This window comes from Trachemys scripta, chromosome 3, assembly GCF_013100865.1.
Source record: "Trachemys scripta elegans isolate TJP31775 chromosome 3, CAS_Tse_1.0, whole genome shotgun sequence".
Lineage (NCBI taxonomy): Eukaryota > Metazoa > Chordata > Testudines > Emydidae > Trachemys > Trachemys scripta.
Genome location: NC_048300.1, coordinates 164474262 through 164489127, shown reverse-complemented (window position 1 = coordinate 164489127; position 14866 = coordinate 164474262). Strand labels below are relative to the sequence as shown.

Here is a 14866-nt window from a genome sequence, read left to right as displayed (position 1 = left end):
AATGCTGCAAAAGTTGTTGCTGTTATATCAGCTAGAAATGGTGCAACAAAGTTCAAGTACTCTGAAGTGAGCTGAGAGACATAATACCAGCCTGGAGGGGGCTGGCTCTAAGCTGATATAGAATGAAAAGCTATCATTCCCTTTGAACATGGACCTCTGATAAGTATGTCGTACCCCTAAAATAATTTCATACTACTGGAAGCTTCTTTGGCAGAGAATAGCTAAATAATATCCTTACTGACCAAGGTCAGAAACTCCTCTCACTGATGCTGAAGTGTTATTCCAGAAGGAGCCTGTTGGCTTACTTGAACTTTAATCAGCACAATGTCCTGGCCTGTGGAATGCTGCTTAGTCTAACAAGGAGGTGGCTGACAAGCAGACCTAAGTATTTACTTGCAATTGGCAACCAAAAGAAACTTAAAGTTAGTGGTCTCTCTCCCTCCTGAGAGGGATTTTTCCAGGCTGCATAGTTCCCTGCCTGTACTGTGATATTCCCAGCAAGCCAGACCATCTAAACTGGCCAGCATCTGCACTTCACTTTTTCTCCAGAGGCTAGGAACAACTGTAATTGCCAGCAGCTACAAGTTACCACACAGCCCTTTCTAGGCAAGCATGTTTATTTTTAAGGTGAAAGCATTACAGTGAAAACATATTAAAAACAATAAAAGAACCTACACATATGCTAATAAGCTAACCAGAGACCACGCACCAACTCCAACAAGGGCTCTGGTAGGAGTCAGTCCTTCAAACCCCACCCAGGGTGTTTCTGTGCTTACCAATAGAGCCTTGCAAATTCATGGGCATTCACTTTATATCCGCAGACCATTTTCGCGGCTCATAGCTCGGATCTGAATACAAATTTTGTATCCATGCAGGGCTTTGCAGTACACACTCACCCAAATGGAGCAGCTGTCGCCCAGCCCTCAGGCTCCAGCTCGGCTCTCTGAGTCACGCAGCGGTGGGCTGCATTAGGTGGCAATAGCCTGCTGGACGTTCTGGGAGTTGTAGTCCCCAGCTTGCTCAGATGGAGGTGGTTAAATACAACTCCCAGAAGGGAGTGAGCGAAGCACCACTTTGAAAGAGGTGTGGTTGTACTTTAAACTAGTGGGTGGCAACAGTGGACACTGTGAAGAAAGTAGTTGTTGCTGCTGTTGGTCCCGACAAGGTATGCATGTGTTAGAGCCACTGCAGCTGCGTGGATGTCCGAGCCCTGCACTGGGAGGGCAGCGCTGCATACAAGTGCCCAGAATTGTAGCCTCCCTGCCCAGAACAGGGAAGGAGGTATGGCGGGAGGAGAGCAGGCAGCAGGGCAGGAGGTCTCTGGGGAGATGTGGGGGGCTTGACACAGCTCTGTCACTGCTACACAGTGACCTGTGGAGCTGTTAGTAGAAACTGGCTGCACCTATCCACGGTTTTGCAGGCAATATCCATGGACAATTTTTGCGGATTGGATGCGGATACAAATTTTGTATCCACGCAGGGCTCCACTCACAGTTAATAACAGCCTTAGATCAGGACCTTGAATAGGTTAGTCTTCCCTTTATACGGCTTGGGCCTTTGATCTTAAGACTCTGGGAACAGGTAATCTGCAGACAAGTGTCCTCTCAAGATGTAGCTTCAAAAGGCTGGGATTTTCCTGGCAAAGCCTTGTCACTTCCAAGAATTCAGATCCATTTCTATTGCTTATATTATGCTGATGGTGGGACCTCTAACTTAAAACACAATTCTTGGATTTATTGCTCACTTCCCATGTTTTGTACTGGTTTGGAACAAAATTAAAAATAGTGAAATTAGGTCCAAAGTTGTTTTTGTTAATTGACTTGTCAGTGCTTTTGGGAGGGGAGGGAGTGAATGAAGCAATTCCCTAACCTTCCTATGTTTTGTTGATGCAACTTTAAGATGATATTGGGCTGATTTTTAACCCCTAGTCCAGGAGCAGGACTATTGTTCCTATATCCCAATCATCCACCCTTTGTCTCACTTGTTTATTTAAATTCTAAGTTCTTCAGGCCAAGAACTGTCTATTATTCTGCTTGTACTGCACCTAGCACACTGGGGCACCATTTTTCATTGCTCCCTAGGCACTACCATAAAACAAAGAATAATTCATAATGAAGTGTAATTGAGTACTCAAGGTGCAGGGCAGTGGTGAATTAGGCCCTTGATCTCCATGTTGTAAGCCTCAGATCATCTTGTGCACTGACATCCTTCCCTACTGTATGATTAAAACTGGAGTGGTAGTTCAGTTTTGTTGCTCATTAGGAGTTGACACTCAAAACATGAAACTGAGACAAAACAATTAATTACAATCAACTAATTTTAACTATAAAATCAGAGGTTCTTTCTATTTCTATATATTGCTTTGTCCTTTTGCACAAAAGGGATAGAGTTTTGTAACTACAGTATGTGACTTCTGATCACCTGATTTGGTAGTTTCATATCTCCATTGTTTCTGCTCTTCTTGAGAAGCATCAGAAAGAAGTTGAGCAGCAGGCTCTGTAAAGGAGGAGGATAGAAAATAAGGGGAAAACCTTGGGTGAACTGTAAGTTAGTCAAAAATTGTATCATTAACACTTTATGTGGCTATTGCAGCATTTAGATTTATGATGGTAACTAAACTTCTTCAAAATACTGCGCTTTAATATGTTACTGGCCATTTTAATATTTGCTATGGCGTACAAAGCAAAACCAGCTCAGAAAGAAAAGACCCACATCTTTGATTTAACATGCATATTGTCTTTATTTTTCAAAATCTCTAGCTAAGAAATTAAGATTTTAAAAATGATACAACCTGTTTACAAAAATTAGGCCAAATCCTTCTCTGGTGTGATTGTATTGAAGCCAGTACAGATACACCAGAGATGAATTTGGCCCATGCGTTTAAATTGTTTTCCCTTGTCTTAGTACTCCTTTTTTCAGAGGTATTTCTGGAAATGTTAGCTGTACATGACTGTTTAGAAATTGTATTCATTGTGGATGCAAGGCTTTAAAAACACACCTTCCAAATTATAGGGTAAATACATTGTGAACAAGTCTACCTTCTGCATTGTTCTAAACTGAAAGATGCACCAAAAATTACAGCTGTGCCATAATAAATCCATGCTATTTTGCTTTAATCTATTATAGTTATAAGGTGTGTGATGTGCACAGATATGAATGAAAGCTACTGAAATCCAGTCACTCTAACGTGTTTCTGAATTAGGAGAGGAAGTTTGCAAAGTGCAAGAAAGCAGAAGAAAGGAAGAAGCATAGGCAGCGGTAAAAGACAGGCAGGTTGAGCAGTGTGATTCTTTGAAAGTACTTCTCTTGTCTATTATGGTACTGCAGAATAATTAATACCTAGGTCTTACACAGAGTTTTTTATCCATTAATCCTTAAGGTGCTTTGCCAAGGAGGGTGAGTATTGGGAAGAAACTAACACGTGAATTACAAAGTGTACCCGCTGAATTATTTCAGTAACTATTAACTGAATAAAATGAGAATGTTATCCTCATCTCTTGAGACATTTCAACCTAGACTTGGAAAAGCTCTGGAGCACATAGTGTAGGGATTAATGCTGAACAATTAAGGGCAGAGAAAAGTTGACTGAACTCAGGGCCAGTTTGCAGTCAGTGTGCAAGGAAGAGAATAGATGTAGGTGAGATAGCACCTGTGTTGCAGATATTTAAATGACTAACTCTATTGGGATGAAATATACTTTATACTGCTGTATTAGGGTGTTCCTGATTAAGTTCCTTGTCCTGAGGGCCAATGTCCGGTTGTTGAAGCCCCACATTTAGGTCTGATAATAAATAAAACCTAATATTGATAATTAAATAAATAACCCCCCCCCCCAAAAAAAAGAGCAAGGGCAGAACTGCAAAGTGAAACGGACACGAAACTAACCAGGGCTTGCCCTGCTCCTCACGCTGGTGGCCCAGCCCGCGTGGAGCCGCTGTCAGCAGGAAATATGAGATGGCAGCGCCCCAGGCAACAGCGAGATGAGAACTCCCGAAGAAGAAAAGCTGGGGGATGGGCAGGCAGAGACAGGAGGAGGGGTGCAAAGTTTTTTGGGGGTATATCTAATTGGGATAAATGCAGGCTGGGGGAGGCTACTCCAACATCCCCCGCATTAGGCAGGCGTGAGGATCCCAATGCTTCCCAACCACCCGTCTCCGGACACCAGCTGGTCTAAGCTCTTTTACCTGCCCAGCCTTCCCCCCCACCCCCCCGCCGGTTAATTTATTCTCTTCTTCCCTTCCCCTCCCAACAAGCCCCAAGCATCTTATTTCATGTCCTTCCCCGAGTCCCTCCACTACCCTACTCCCCACCGCTTTCCCTCGATACCCCTGGCTCCCCACCCCAGCCTTTCTTCAGCAGGGCACATGGGATAGGGGCTCCCACCGCACCCCCACCCGTGCCCCAGTGGGGGAGCACCCGGAGAGGGAAATCACTGACTGTTCTCCGTGAGAAATGCCCCACACCAAGTTGCACAAAACGTGGCAGCCCTGATAAATAAATATGACCTGGTATAATAAGATACCACAGTGCGGCACATGTGTACAATACAGCCAACCCACGTGTGTGACACACTATTTCTTTGCAGGACACACACACACACGTCCTGCCCCACAGCGGGGTATTGGAGGGGTCTGTCCCTCGGTTCAGGCTCCCATGTTTCTACACAGCTCAGTGGTTCTCGCTGCGGCTGCCAATGACAACACACTCCCCCCGTGCAATGGTTTGTCAGGACTCCCTACGGGGGGGCGATCGCCCTTTTAATCGGTGCAACGCGAAACTTGGCTGCAGCACCAGGGCAGAGTGTGGCCTGACCCCCCCTCCTGCCCTGCAGAATAAGCTCCAGGGAGAACTGAGTGCCGGGGTATTCAGTGCGCTCCACTCCCCCCGCCAGGGAGGGACCGATGGTTTACGTCAGCAGGAACAAAGGGTGGGACTTCGGCAGCAGCACATTATCCCGTATGCGGGTGTCTCCCTTTGCTGCGGTGAGGAGTTGGGCTCAAGGCTGTTTCACTTCCATTCCAGCTGCCTCTGCAAAGGTGGAAGAAGAAGCCCGGACTTCACTGTTTTGCTGTCGGCTGATTGCTGCTGTTGAGCGCATGACAGGAAAGCACAGGGGCCTCGGAGAGAAAACTCACAGCCAGCAGTGAGGCCTGCGTGCCACTGAAGCAGACCAGCCAGTAAGTAGCAAGCAATGGGTGCCGGGTGGAGAGGGGCTTTATTAACTATAGCACAGACATTCTGAATGTAAAGGGTGGGCCTAGGGGAACCCGCATACGGTTATTTCGTTGTTGTTGTTTTGTTTTTCCCCCTCCTGAACTGCTTCTTGTGCAAATATTTTCTCTGTGTTGTACTGTTTGCTCTTGTGAGGAGGAGGAAATGGGCATTAGCGTTAACTAACTGCTGGTTTTGGTTACGTGCTTAGAAAGCTTCTATCTTGGAAGTATGATGTCATTGCATGAAGCCAGGGGAGTTCTGAATGTAGCTGGGGTGGGGTGGGGTGAGTGTGTTTTGTTTTGTCTTTTTTTGTGGGGCGTTTAGAGAGGAAATGTTTCTGGGGCTTTCTCTTCACACCAGTGTAACTATGCTTATGTTTTAAATTAATGGACCTGATTCTCCACTTCCTTGCATGTTGCATACATCTGTGCAGAGAGAGTGTAATATTGTATCAAATGAGGATCCTTAACTCCCACTCGTCCAAGATGCAAGGCAGTGGATTTGCTCTGGTGTAAATGATAATAAAAATCAGCAACATTCCTTTGCTCTGAGGCTATGAGGATATTGCCCCCCTTTTCTGTGATTTATTATATTGGGGAGCAGGGAGGGAAAGCATTTTTGCAGACTCTTTTTATTTATGTTACTAACGATCCATATGGCTTCCTCTTTTGCCTCCCCCCAAACTGTGTTAAATTAGATATTCTCTTGGCAGTTCTTCCCATGGCCATATTTGACAGGATGTGCTGTGTCCAGTGGTGGTGCTGACTCCACTCTGATGCATCAGCAAAATGAACTGGTGATTATGGATATTTTTAAACAAACAACAAAAAAGTTCAGCATCTTTAAACCACATCATGTGGAGGAAGTTTTAATGAAACTTTATACCCCCAAGTTTGAAAATTCTGGACTATATAGTTAATGATATTACTGTGATGCTGGGGGAGACAATAGAGGGGTTGTTTCTCAATGTCCTACTCTCTTAGTTAGTTTCGGGAATAAATGGCCTTTCGGAAAGTGGTCTAATTCTGTTCAGAAGTTGACTGTGCAGTTCTGTTCACGAGATGACCCAGCAAGCCTTTTGCTCATGTAAATAGTCTCACTTACTAGCATAAGGTGTTGCCAAACTATGCCTTGTTTTTTTGGTGTCTGATATTCCAAATTGCAAACAAAACAACATGCACACCTCTGATTCTGCATACATAATTAAAACAACTCACAGAAGAAAGAACTATGAAGCAGGGCTCCTTTCTTTTTAATTTTTAAACTTTGAAAAGTTGTATTTATTTTTCACAACATAGGACTTAATACAGAAAAAGATTTTAAAAAATTCTCATTATAACAGACAAAAAGTACATTCTTGTGTGTATCAAAGGTCTGTTAATACAGAACATATAATAAAGAATATTTCCAGTATTATTCCGCTTCCTTATTTTCTTTTTTATAGCCAAAATAATAAAGTGTGTGTATACACTATAATATCTATATCTACTATCTGTTCACTGAGGCCATGTTATTCGGCACTGAGAATTCAAGGCTCCTTTATACTTACAGGCATTGTAAAGTGGCCTTAGTGTATATGAGAATCAGACCCAGAGGGCTCCACAGCTGAAAAATGAAGGTTCAGTGATGCTTAAACATGCTGCTAAAGAATTGTAAGTCTGTAGTTTTTTTGGGGGGGGGGGGGGGTGTTTTGTTTTTTCCTTTTGCCCTGGCCCCCTTCTTATGTCCATGGTACTTGTTGCTCTTCACACTTGAAATGTGAACCTTGTTAGAAGCAATAAACATTGGTCATATTACAATTGCCAAGTATTCTGTAAGGAATTGGCAGATAAACTGTCGAATTATTTTAACAGTGTGTTGACAATATTGACACTAGTGTTAGCAAAACATGTCAACCGAATCTTCCTGAGGAATGATTTAGAAAGACAATGGAAGACTTGAAGATTTAAAAAAAGTGTGTATTCTATGTATGTAGAAGCAACAGGAAGGGAAGAAAGACCAATAAGGACAAAGTCTTTACTGTAGTGAAACTAGTGAGCTTTCATAAATGACTTCTTCAAGAATATCTGTGCCTATGCTTTATTTATTTATATTATATACACATGCGCACACACACACAGAGCCATTCTTTACAAGTCTCCTTTCTTCTTCTTGTTTTAATTTCAGATGGGTACCTGCTGTATGTAATGGCACGGGCTCAGCAGCCTTAAGTAGACCAACGTGTGAGTAAGAAGCTTCAGACTCCCTCCCAATATTTTGAAGTATAGAAGGAAGAAATGAATCTTGCCAATGATGGTGCAATGTCCAGAGCCATATTTGACTGGGACTATGTTCTGTGGGAAGTTCGTTTGACATTACTAGCAGCTGGTTTTTTCATCTACCTGGGAGTATTTCTTCTAGCTCACTGGCTGTCCTCATGGATCAGTGCTACTTATCGTGCTTTGTCAGCAAAGGAGAAGGTCTTCTGGAATATGACTATCACACGTGGCGTGTTTGGAGTTCAGAGTTGCATAGCTGGGTTGTGGGCCATGCTCATAGATCCAGTTTTTCAAGCTGACAAAGTGTATTCACAGCAAAAGTGGAGCTGGTTTAATTGCTTAATAGCCTCTGGCTTCTTTTTGCTTGAAAATGTAGGTGTTCATCTGTCTAATATTATTTTCAAGACGTTTGATGTATTCTTGGTAGTTCATCATTTACTTGCCCTTGGTGGCTTTCTTGGGCTGATAACAAACATAAAATCTGGACACTATCTACCCCTGATTGGACTGCTACTTGAGATGAGCACTCCTTCAACCTGCTTCTCCTGGGTACTTTTAAAGGTAAGAACTTGTTAATGAACTTGTTTTAATTACTGGTGATAGAAGTTTCCTTTAAAAATGTTGCCCCTTCACTCCCCTCCCCACAAATATGCATATCTGCAAACAAATAAATAATGGTCTCCAAATTTGGAGATAAGTTCTGGGATCAAGTTAGATTTTTTTTTCCCTTCTAAACTGGAAATGAATTGAGCAAGGGAATCCTTAATTATAACACCCTAAAAATAGTTAACTAGTGTAAAACAAAAATATATGTATTTATTTATTTATTTTTACCTATTTCATAACAAAGAAACAAAATGAAAGAGATTTAAAAAAAATAGTTTTCTGACTCACTTGTTGGAATCCAGTGCATAGGACCAAAGATTAGATGATTAAATTCAAATTTTGGAAGATTTTTTTATTAAGTCTAAACAGAATGGCTCATCAGGTCCAATAACTGTAATCTAAGCCTTAACATTATTGCTGGAGAATAAAGATGTGTGCTCACACACATGAGTGTTTATGTATGTTTTATATCCTCTGTGGATGTGGGGAAGGGAGAATAGACTTGAAGAGATCTGCCATGCTTGTAGGGAGAGAAGAAAACAGCCCTGCTTCCCAAGCCTTAATCAGTTCCAAAGGGTATGTCTTAGGGTACGTCTATACTTACTTCCGGGTAAGCAATCGATCCCGGAAGTGCTCACCGTCGACACCGGTACTCCTGCTCCACAAGAGGAGTACGCAGAGTTGACGGGGGAGCCTGCCTGCCGCGTGTGGACCCGTGGTAAGTAACTTGTAGTTTGAAATAAGATACTTCAGCTACGTTATTCACGTAGCTGAAGTTGCATATCTTAGTTCGAACTGGGGGGTTAGTGTGGACCAGCCCTTAGTGGTTTTAACTTCAGGTCTAAAATATCTGGATTCTATAAAACTACAGCTCACCTCAGCCCTTCTGAGGTGCTTTTGATAAGAACTGAAACAGGGACGTACTTTTTGTGCATATAGATGCTAGAGCAGGCAGAGAGTCATGGTTTGCCTCAGTGGTGTTAGCTAAAATTCCCAGACCCTACTAACCCCCACTGCACTATTGTGAATGTGCTTTGTTTGAATAGTTTATTAAATGGTTTATGGAGGAAGACAATGTGCATGTAAGTGATACTGTACGCCCATTAATGTTCCCTGTAATTTTTTTATATCCATGTATGAATGAATTTTGTTATGTGCACCAATATGGAGCTGATGTGTCGTGGGGGTGGGGCCAAGGGGTTTGGAGTGTGATGTGGGTGGTGCTGGTTCCTGGGTGGGCCAGGATGAGGGGTCTGGGGTGTGGGAGGGGGCTCAGGGCTGGGGCAGAGCATTGGGGTGCAGGGGGGTGCAGGATCCAGCTGGGGGTGCAGACTCAAGGGGTGGGGCTGGGGATGAGGAATCTGGGGTGTAGGCTCCCCCAGGGCTGGAGCCAGAGGACTCCCCCAGGGCTGGGGACAGAGGACTCCCCCAAGCCCTCTCCCCGCCATTAGCAGCTCAGGGGCTGAGGCCCCTCTCTCTGCTGGCAGCAGCTCCCGGGGCTGAGGTCCGTGGCAGCCCTGTATGTCCCAACTTGCTCCCCTCCCCACCCATCCCCTACTTCTCTCCTCTTCAGGTCCCCTTGGCTGTGTGCCTGGGTGACCCTTTATAGCCTGCCACGCAGCTTAGGGGGAACTTAGATGCCCATAATTTATGAAATGGTTTATAATTCTTGTGGACAAAAGATTGCACATTTATACAGCACCTCTTAGCACTCCAGAGGAAAATGATTGAGAGTATGTGTCTGTATGGCTGTTTACATCTAACACACACGAAAGCTAAATATGTCTCTTATTTATAGAAAACACTGACTGCTGCTTCAAGGTAAGGCAATCTCATTTCTCTTTGTTGTCTTTTCCAGATTGGCTGGTCTAATACCCTTTTTTGGAAGGCAAACCAGTGGGTAATGATCCACCTGTTTCACTGTCGCATGATCATTACTTATCACATGTGGTGGGTGTGCATTTCCAATTGGAATGATGTGGTGGAAAATATGGGACTTCCATATTTTACTGTCTTTTTCATGGGATTATGTTCACTTACAATAATACTTAACCCATACTGGACATACAAGAAGACCAAGCAGCTCCTCACTCCAGTTGACTGGAACTTTTCAAATACAGCAATGAAAAATGGATCTTTTGGAAAATTAAACGGTGAAACAGGCCAAAAGAAGAGGCTATAATGCTGCAACAGATATTATGGTAAAATCTGGCCAGAAGAACATGGAGCAGGTTTACTCCTGAGTGCATGAAAATAGAATTATTTACAAGACGTTTATAAACATATTGCTCAGTTGGCCGATTGTTATCAGTATTCTATACTCATTTATCAAAAGTGTTTAAAATTGTTGCTTCTTCTCTCTCATATATATAGAATATAAATAACACAGTCAAAATCTTTGACTCAGTCAGAATTTATACCAGCATTTTTCTCACGTTGGACAGTGCTCTGTCATTTAGCAATGAAAAGCAAGCGTCTATCATTCATTTTAGAATCTCCAGGTGCTTTACAAATAGCTAATTAAGCCTCACAGCTCCTCCTTGAAGGAGATTAGCATTAATCCCATTCAGTATATGTGCGAGATATTGATAGTGACTTGTCCAAAGTTAAATTGTAAATCAGTGGCAAAACTAGGACTAGAATGTAGAACACCTGGCTCCTAGACCCATGCTTTTACCACTAGCCCATAAAATTCTATAATGAATTCTCCATCACTTGAAGTTTTTAAATCAAAACTAGATATCTTTCTGAAAGATCCGAGAGAATGATGTAGGTCAAACAGAAGGTGTGGGCTTGGTGCAGAGCAGAAATCACTGGGTGAGGTTCCATGGCCTGTGTTATACAGGAGGTCAGTCTAGATGATCATATTGGTCCCCAGGCCTTAAAAATCTATGAAAATGTAAAGTACCATAAGAGTCCATAATGAGCTGTTTGTTAGCACAATTTCTAGTGTACGAGGGTCCATTGCACAAAATCACCCCAACTATCGGCACTGACTGATAACCTGGTTGATTGGCCAGCTGACTAGAGGGAAGCTGAGCTGTTGGCCAGCTGACTAGAGGGAAGTTGAGCTGTCTTTTCACTTGTGCAGGTGATTCCTCCACATCAAGGATGTGGTTGTTGCCTGTTCCGGAACCTCTTCTATGACCACACAGAGAGCTTTAATCTTCAGGGACACCTCTCTGTATGGTAACACTCCTACAACATACTTTAGAAATCTTTGTTTTTTTATTTAGGATCTTTATTTTCTTTACAATCAAATGACTCATTGAGGGTGATAATACTTCGCTAGCATCTGTCTAGCAAAACCTTAAATCTTTCCCTGACATAAAGAAAATATTGTTGGTTTAAAGCTAACTAGTCTGGGACAACTGGTTAAAGTAATCATACCCAGTTACAGGCTTGATTGGACCAGTACTGGTTGAGGTTGTAGACAAGTGACTAATGGACTCTTCTGTGCAGGAGTGACACCTAATGGCAGGAGTGATGCATTAGTTTTAACATATAAAACTGGCAAAACCAAAAATGTGTGTGGGGCAAATCCCACAATTTGACAAGAACTCTGCTTAATTGTAAATTTATTTCCCAGAGTAACTAGCTTCTGTAAGGCACATGGAAGTATTTTAGGTCAAGGCTCATTTTCCTAATAGTTTTGTATGTGGACATGTGGGTAACATACACTGTTTTCCTAATTATAAGGGGAAAGCATAAATCAGCACATTGTATGTAGTGTAAATGAAGCATTTCACTGACACATGCCAGGTGGAATGGGGAAAAACTGAATGCTCAGAATGCTGTTGGGCCCAAGCAGAAATGTATTAGGGAACACATCAAAGATCTGTTCCTGAGATATAGACCCTTTCACTTCTAGATCATAGGTTCAAATCCAGCCCTAGTGATGGCAGTAGAGTGATTATCTGGAGACTGTCTAATGAACTAGGTGAAATATATTTTGTGGTCTCAGTCCAGTTCCCAGTGGACAGTACTCCAAACCCCCACCTTTTTGGCAGTCTCATGAGAAAGGCCATGAAAATCAATTACCCTGTTATCCATAGTGGTGGCCTCTCCAGATCAGAGTAAAGTCTTGTTGCTTGGGCAGCGTGACACACATTTATCCTGTCCTGTAGATAAAGAACTGGATTCCCCAGGGTAGTCAATCAAGCACTTTTCAGGAGCAGAAAAGTCACACACAAAATGTTTGCGAAAAGTGTTGAGGATGAATCAGTTCCTCATAAACAGAAAAGAAAATCTGTGACCCAAATACATAAAGAGGCCAAACCTCACCGCAAGAGGTTCCAGTATTGGGTGCTCAGCAAGTCTGGTCACTTGAGAGCAAGATGCCACCTGGAGAAGGCATGGAGATGAGAAGTCAAAGAGTTTGGGAATGTTTTGAAACCAGGGGACTGGAGAATTTGTAGAGGCCTAAGAACAGAAGAGAAGTAGCCTCAGAAGTGGGTGAAACAGGAAATTGGGATATATTCAGAGGTGAAAGTAAGCCGGTGCGCCGTACGGGGGCGGCTCAGCTTGCCCAGGGGGCAATTTAAAGGGCTGGAGCCCCAAGCCCTTTAAATTGCCACCAGAGCCCCACTGCTAGAGCCCTGAGGTAGGGCTGCGGGGCGCTGGGGGCTATTTAAAGGGCCCGGGGCTCCAGCTGCCTCTGCCGCCCCAGTTCTTTAAATAGCCGCTGGAGCCCCGCCACTTCCCCAGGGCTCTGGCAGCTATTTAAAGGGCCGGGGCAGTAGAAGCAGGGGAGCCGCGGGCCCTTTAAATAGCCCCTGGAGCCCCAGGCTGCTGCTGCTACCCTAGTGGGGGAGGGCGGGAGGAGGAGGGGGCACTTATCCTACAGAGTGGACTGGGGCTGGCTCTGACTCCCTCAGCCACACCCCTTCTGCCCTAGGTCCCGCCCCTTCCGGGGGCCAGAGCTGGCCCCAGTGTACCGGTAAGTCACTGGACTTACTTTTACACCTGGATATACTTGTAATTTTTGGAGTAGTTTGCGTGGCCTTGGTTTTAGCACTTGGAGGGGCTGTGATTAGCTGTAGTGCTGGAGATTCAAAAGCATATTGGAAGGGTGTTCCCAGTGGAATTAGGCAACTGGGTAGGTATCTCGAAGGAACTGTGTAGTTCTTCTTCTTTTTTTTTAAACAATTGGGAAAAAAATAGGTTTTGTAAAACTGAGTTTATAAAACCTGTTATGAACAGAATAGCTTTTATTACACTGATATATAAAATTTTAATTAACAGCATTTCTTTTTAGGAAAAGGTCTAGAAAAGAAATTTTACCTAAATCCTGGAGCCAGTGTAAACTGCTCAGGACAGGAACCTTGTAACATTTTATACTTCTTAAAGCATCTTGTACCTCAGTGGTATTTTATGAATAATTTTGTTAACCTACCAGTGTTTGCTAGTGCAAAAGAGCCAGAGAGTGAAGTTGATATGTATCTAAACTGAATTTTTATTTGGGTGGAGAAAGTGTTGAAAATGTAGCTAGGGCATTATTTTTATTAATGTGACTTTCACCTTGATAGTGTACCTTGAGCATCGAGATATCTTGGGTGTAGTATAATTTATTTTGCTTTATTTGAAGAGGAGCGGTGGAGAAGAAGGGAGGCTCAGAACTTGTTAAAGGAAAGGATAAAGAATGAATCCCTCTAAAATTATAATCTCAACAAGTAACCTTAAGTGTACAGACTTACCTATCTGTACTAGCTATGTGTGTTCCTCATCTGAGCTGCACTTGTAGGCAGTTTGGTCAGGTTTATTGCTGTTATGCAGATACATATAGATATATCTCTCAATTCTTCTGGACCTAGACCAGTAGCATCTATTCTCTTTTATGTTTCTTTAGTTCTGAAGGATGAGATATTAGTCATGCCTAAATGCTGCTAAGACTTTATTATTGCTGTAGTCCCAGACTAATTGTAGTTCATTTGTAGGTTTTGCTAATGTAAGATGTAGCATACTCCTTTAGGAGGACCTTATCACACTCACATATGGAAAAGCTCCCATTGACTTCAGCAAGAGTTGGATGAAGCCCTTAGTATGTTGCTGCCATCACTTCCAAAATTTTTGGCTAAGCCCGAATGCTGGCAGGTTAATGTACTCCCTTCCCCAGTTCAATGCTCCAGACTTTATCTTTGCCTTTATCATGAACAGGATTAATCATTGTAGTGCTTCTTAGAGCAGGTTGTTTGAGGTTATACCTTTTATTGGACCAACCTCAGCTATTACCTCAACCACCTTGTGTCTCCAATATCCTGGGGTTAACACAGCTACAACAGTAGTACTTTTTGTCTTGCCAATACTCCATATCTTTTCAAACAGATCCAAAACACTCCAGTCACATATCCTGGACTGTGTATTTTGCATTGACTTGGTGTTGTGTTTTCTTTGTTAATCAATGTTTGTTTTTAACTACAAACCTACCATGGTCATGCACTAAGTACATAGACTTCCTTGCCATATAGATTCCAGCCCAAACTCTCAAGCACTCCTCTAGATTGCCAACAGTATCCAAGACCTGCACATTTTTTTTCTTGTACAGTAATTGAGGATTTATATACTGTGCCCTCTCTTTCTATAACGCTCTACTCTTGCCCTCAGGAAGATGCCCACTTGACATGGATTTAGAAGTCAATTTAAAATGTCTTTTAAAATACTGAATGTAGTTGGGTTCATTTACAATATAACATGTTTTAGATGGCATGCTGTCTTTGGCTTCTTTGCATCATTAAAAGTATTTTGTGGAATAATTATAATTTGTGTGACTCTTCCATTCACTGTTTTAC

General features: G+C 42.8%; 1 protein-coding gene across 4 annotated transcripts; it reads left to right on the top strand.

Moving 5' to 3' along the window:
• Window positions 1–4808: 4808 nt before the first annotated feature.
• On the top strand, window positions 4809–12771 carry LOC117875251 (protein CLN8-like). 4 transcript variants are annotated; one of them, XM_034766381.1, is made up of 5 exons: window positions 4810–5177; window positions 5927–6010; window positions 6766–6866; window positions 7381–8033; window positions 9937–12771. In XM_034766381.1, exons 4-5 carry the CDS (start codon window positions 7491–7493, stop codon window positions 10258–10260), a joined length of 867 nt encoding a protein of 288 aa, XP_034622272.1. In that variant the 5' UTR covers window positions 4810–5177; window positions 5927–6010; window positions 6766–6866; window positions 7381–7490; the 3' UTR covers window positions 10261–12771. The 4 variants fall into 4 exon arrangements, with proteins under 4 accessions (XP_034622273.1, XP_034622272.1, XP_034622269.1 ...); XM_034766378.1 differs by having other exon boundaries at window positions 5912–6010; XM_034766380.1 differs by lacking the exon at window positions 5927–6010.
• Window positions 12772–14866: the final 2095 nt, after the last annotated feature.

What these genes read in the sequence shown, in the direction of transcription:
- LOC117875251 (XM_034766382.1), top strand. Translation starts at nt 7,491, where the DNA reads ATGAATCTTGCCAATGATGGTGCAATGTCCAGAGCCATATTTGACTGG. An exon ending in TCTCCTGGGTACTTTTAAAG is followed by an intron (nt 8,034 to 9,936) that starts GTAAGAACTTGT and finishes TGTCTTTTCCAG; the next exon opens with ATTGGCTGGTCTAATACCCT.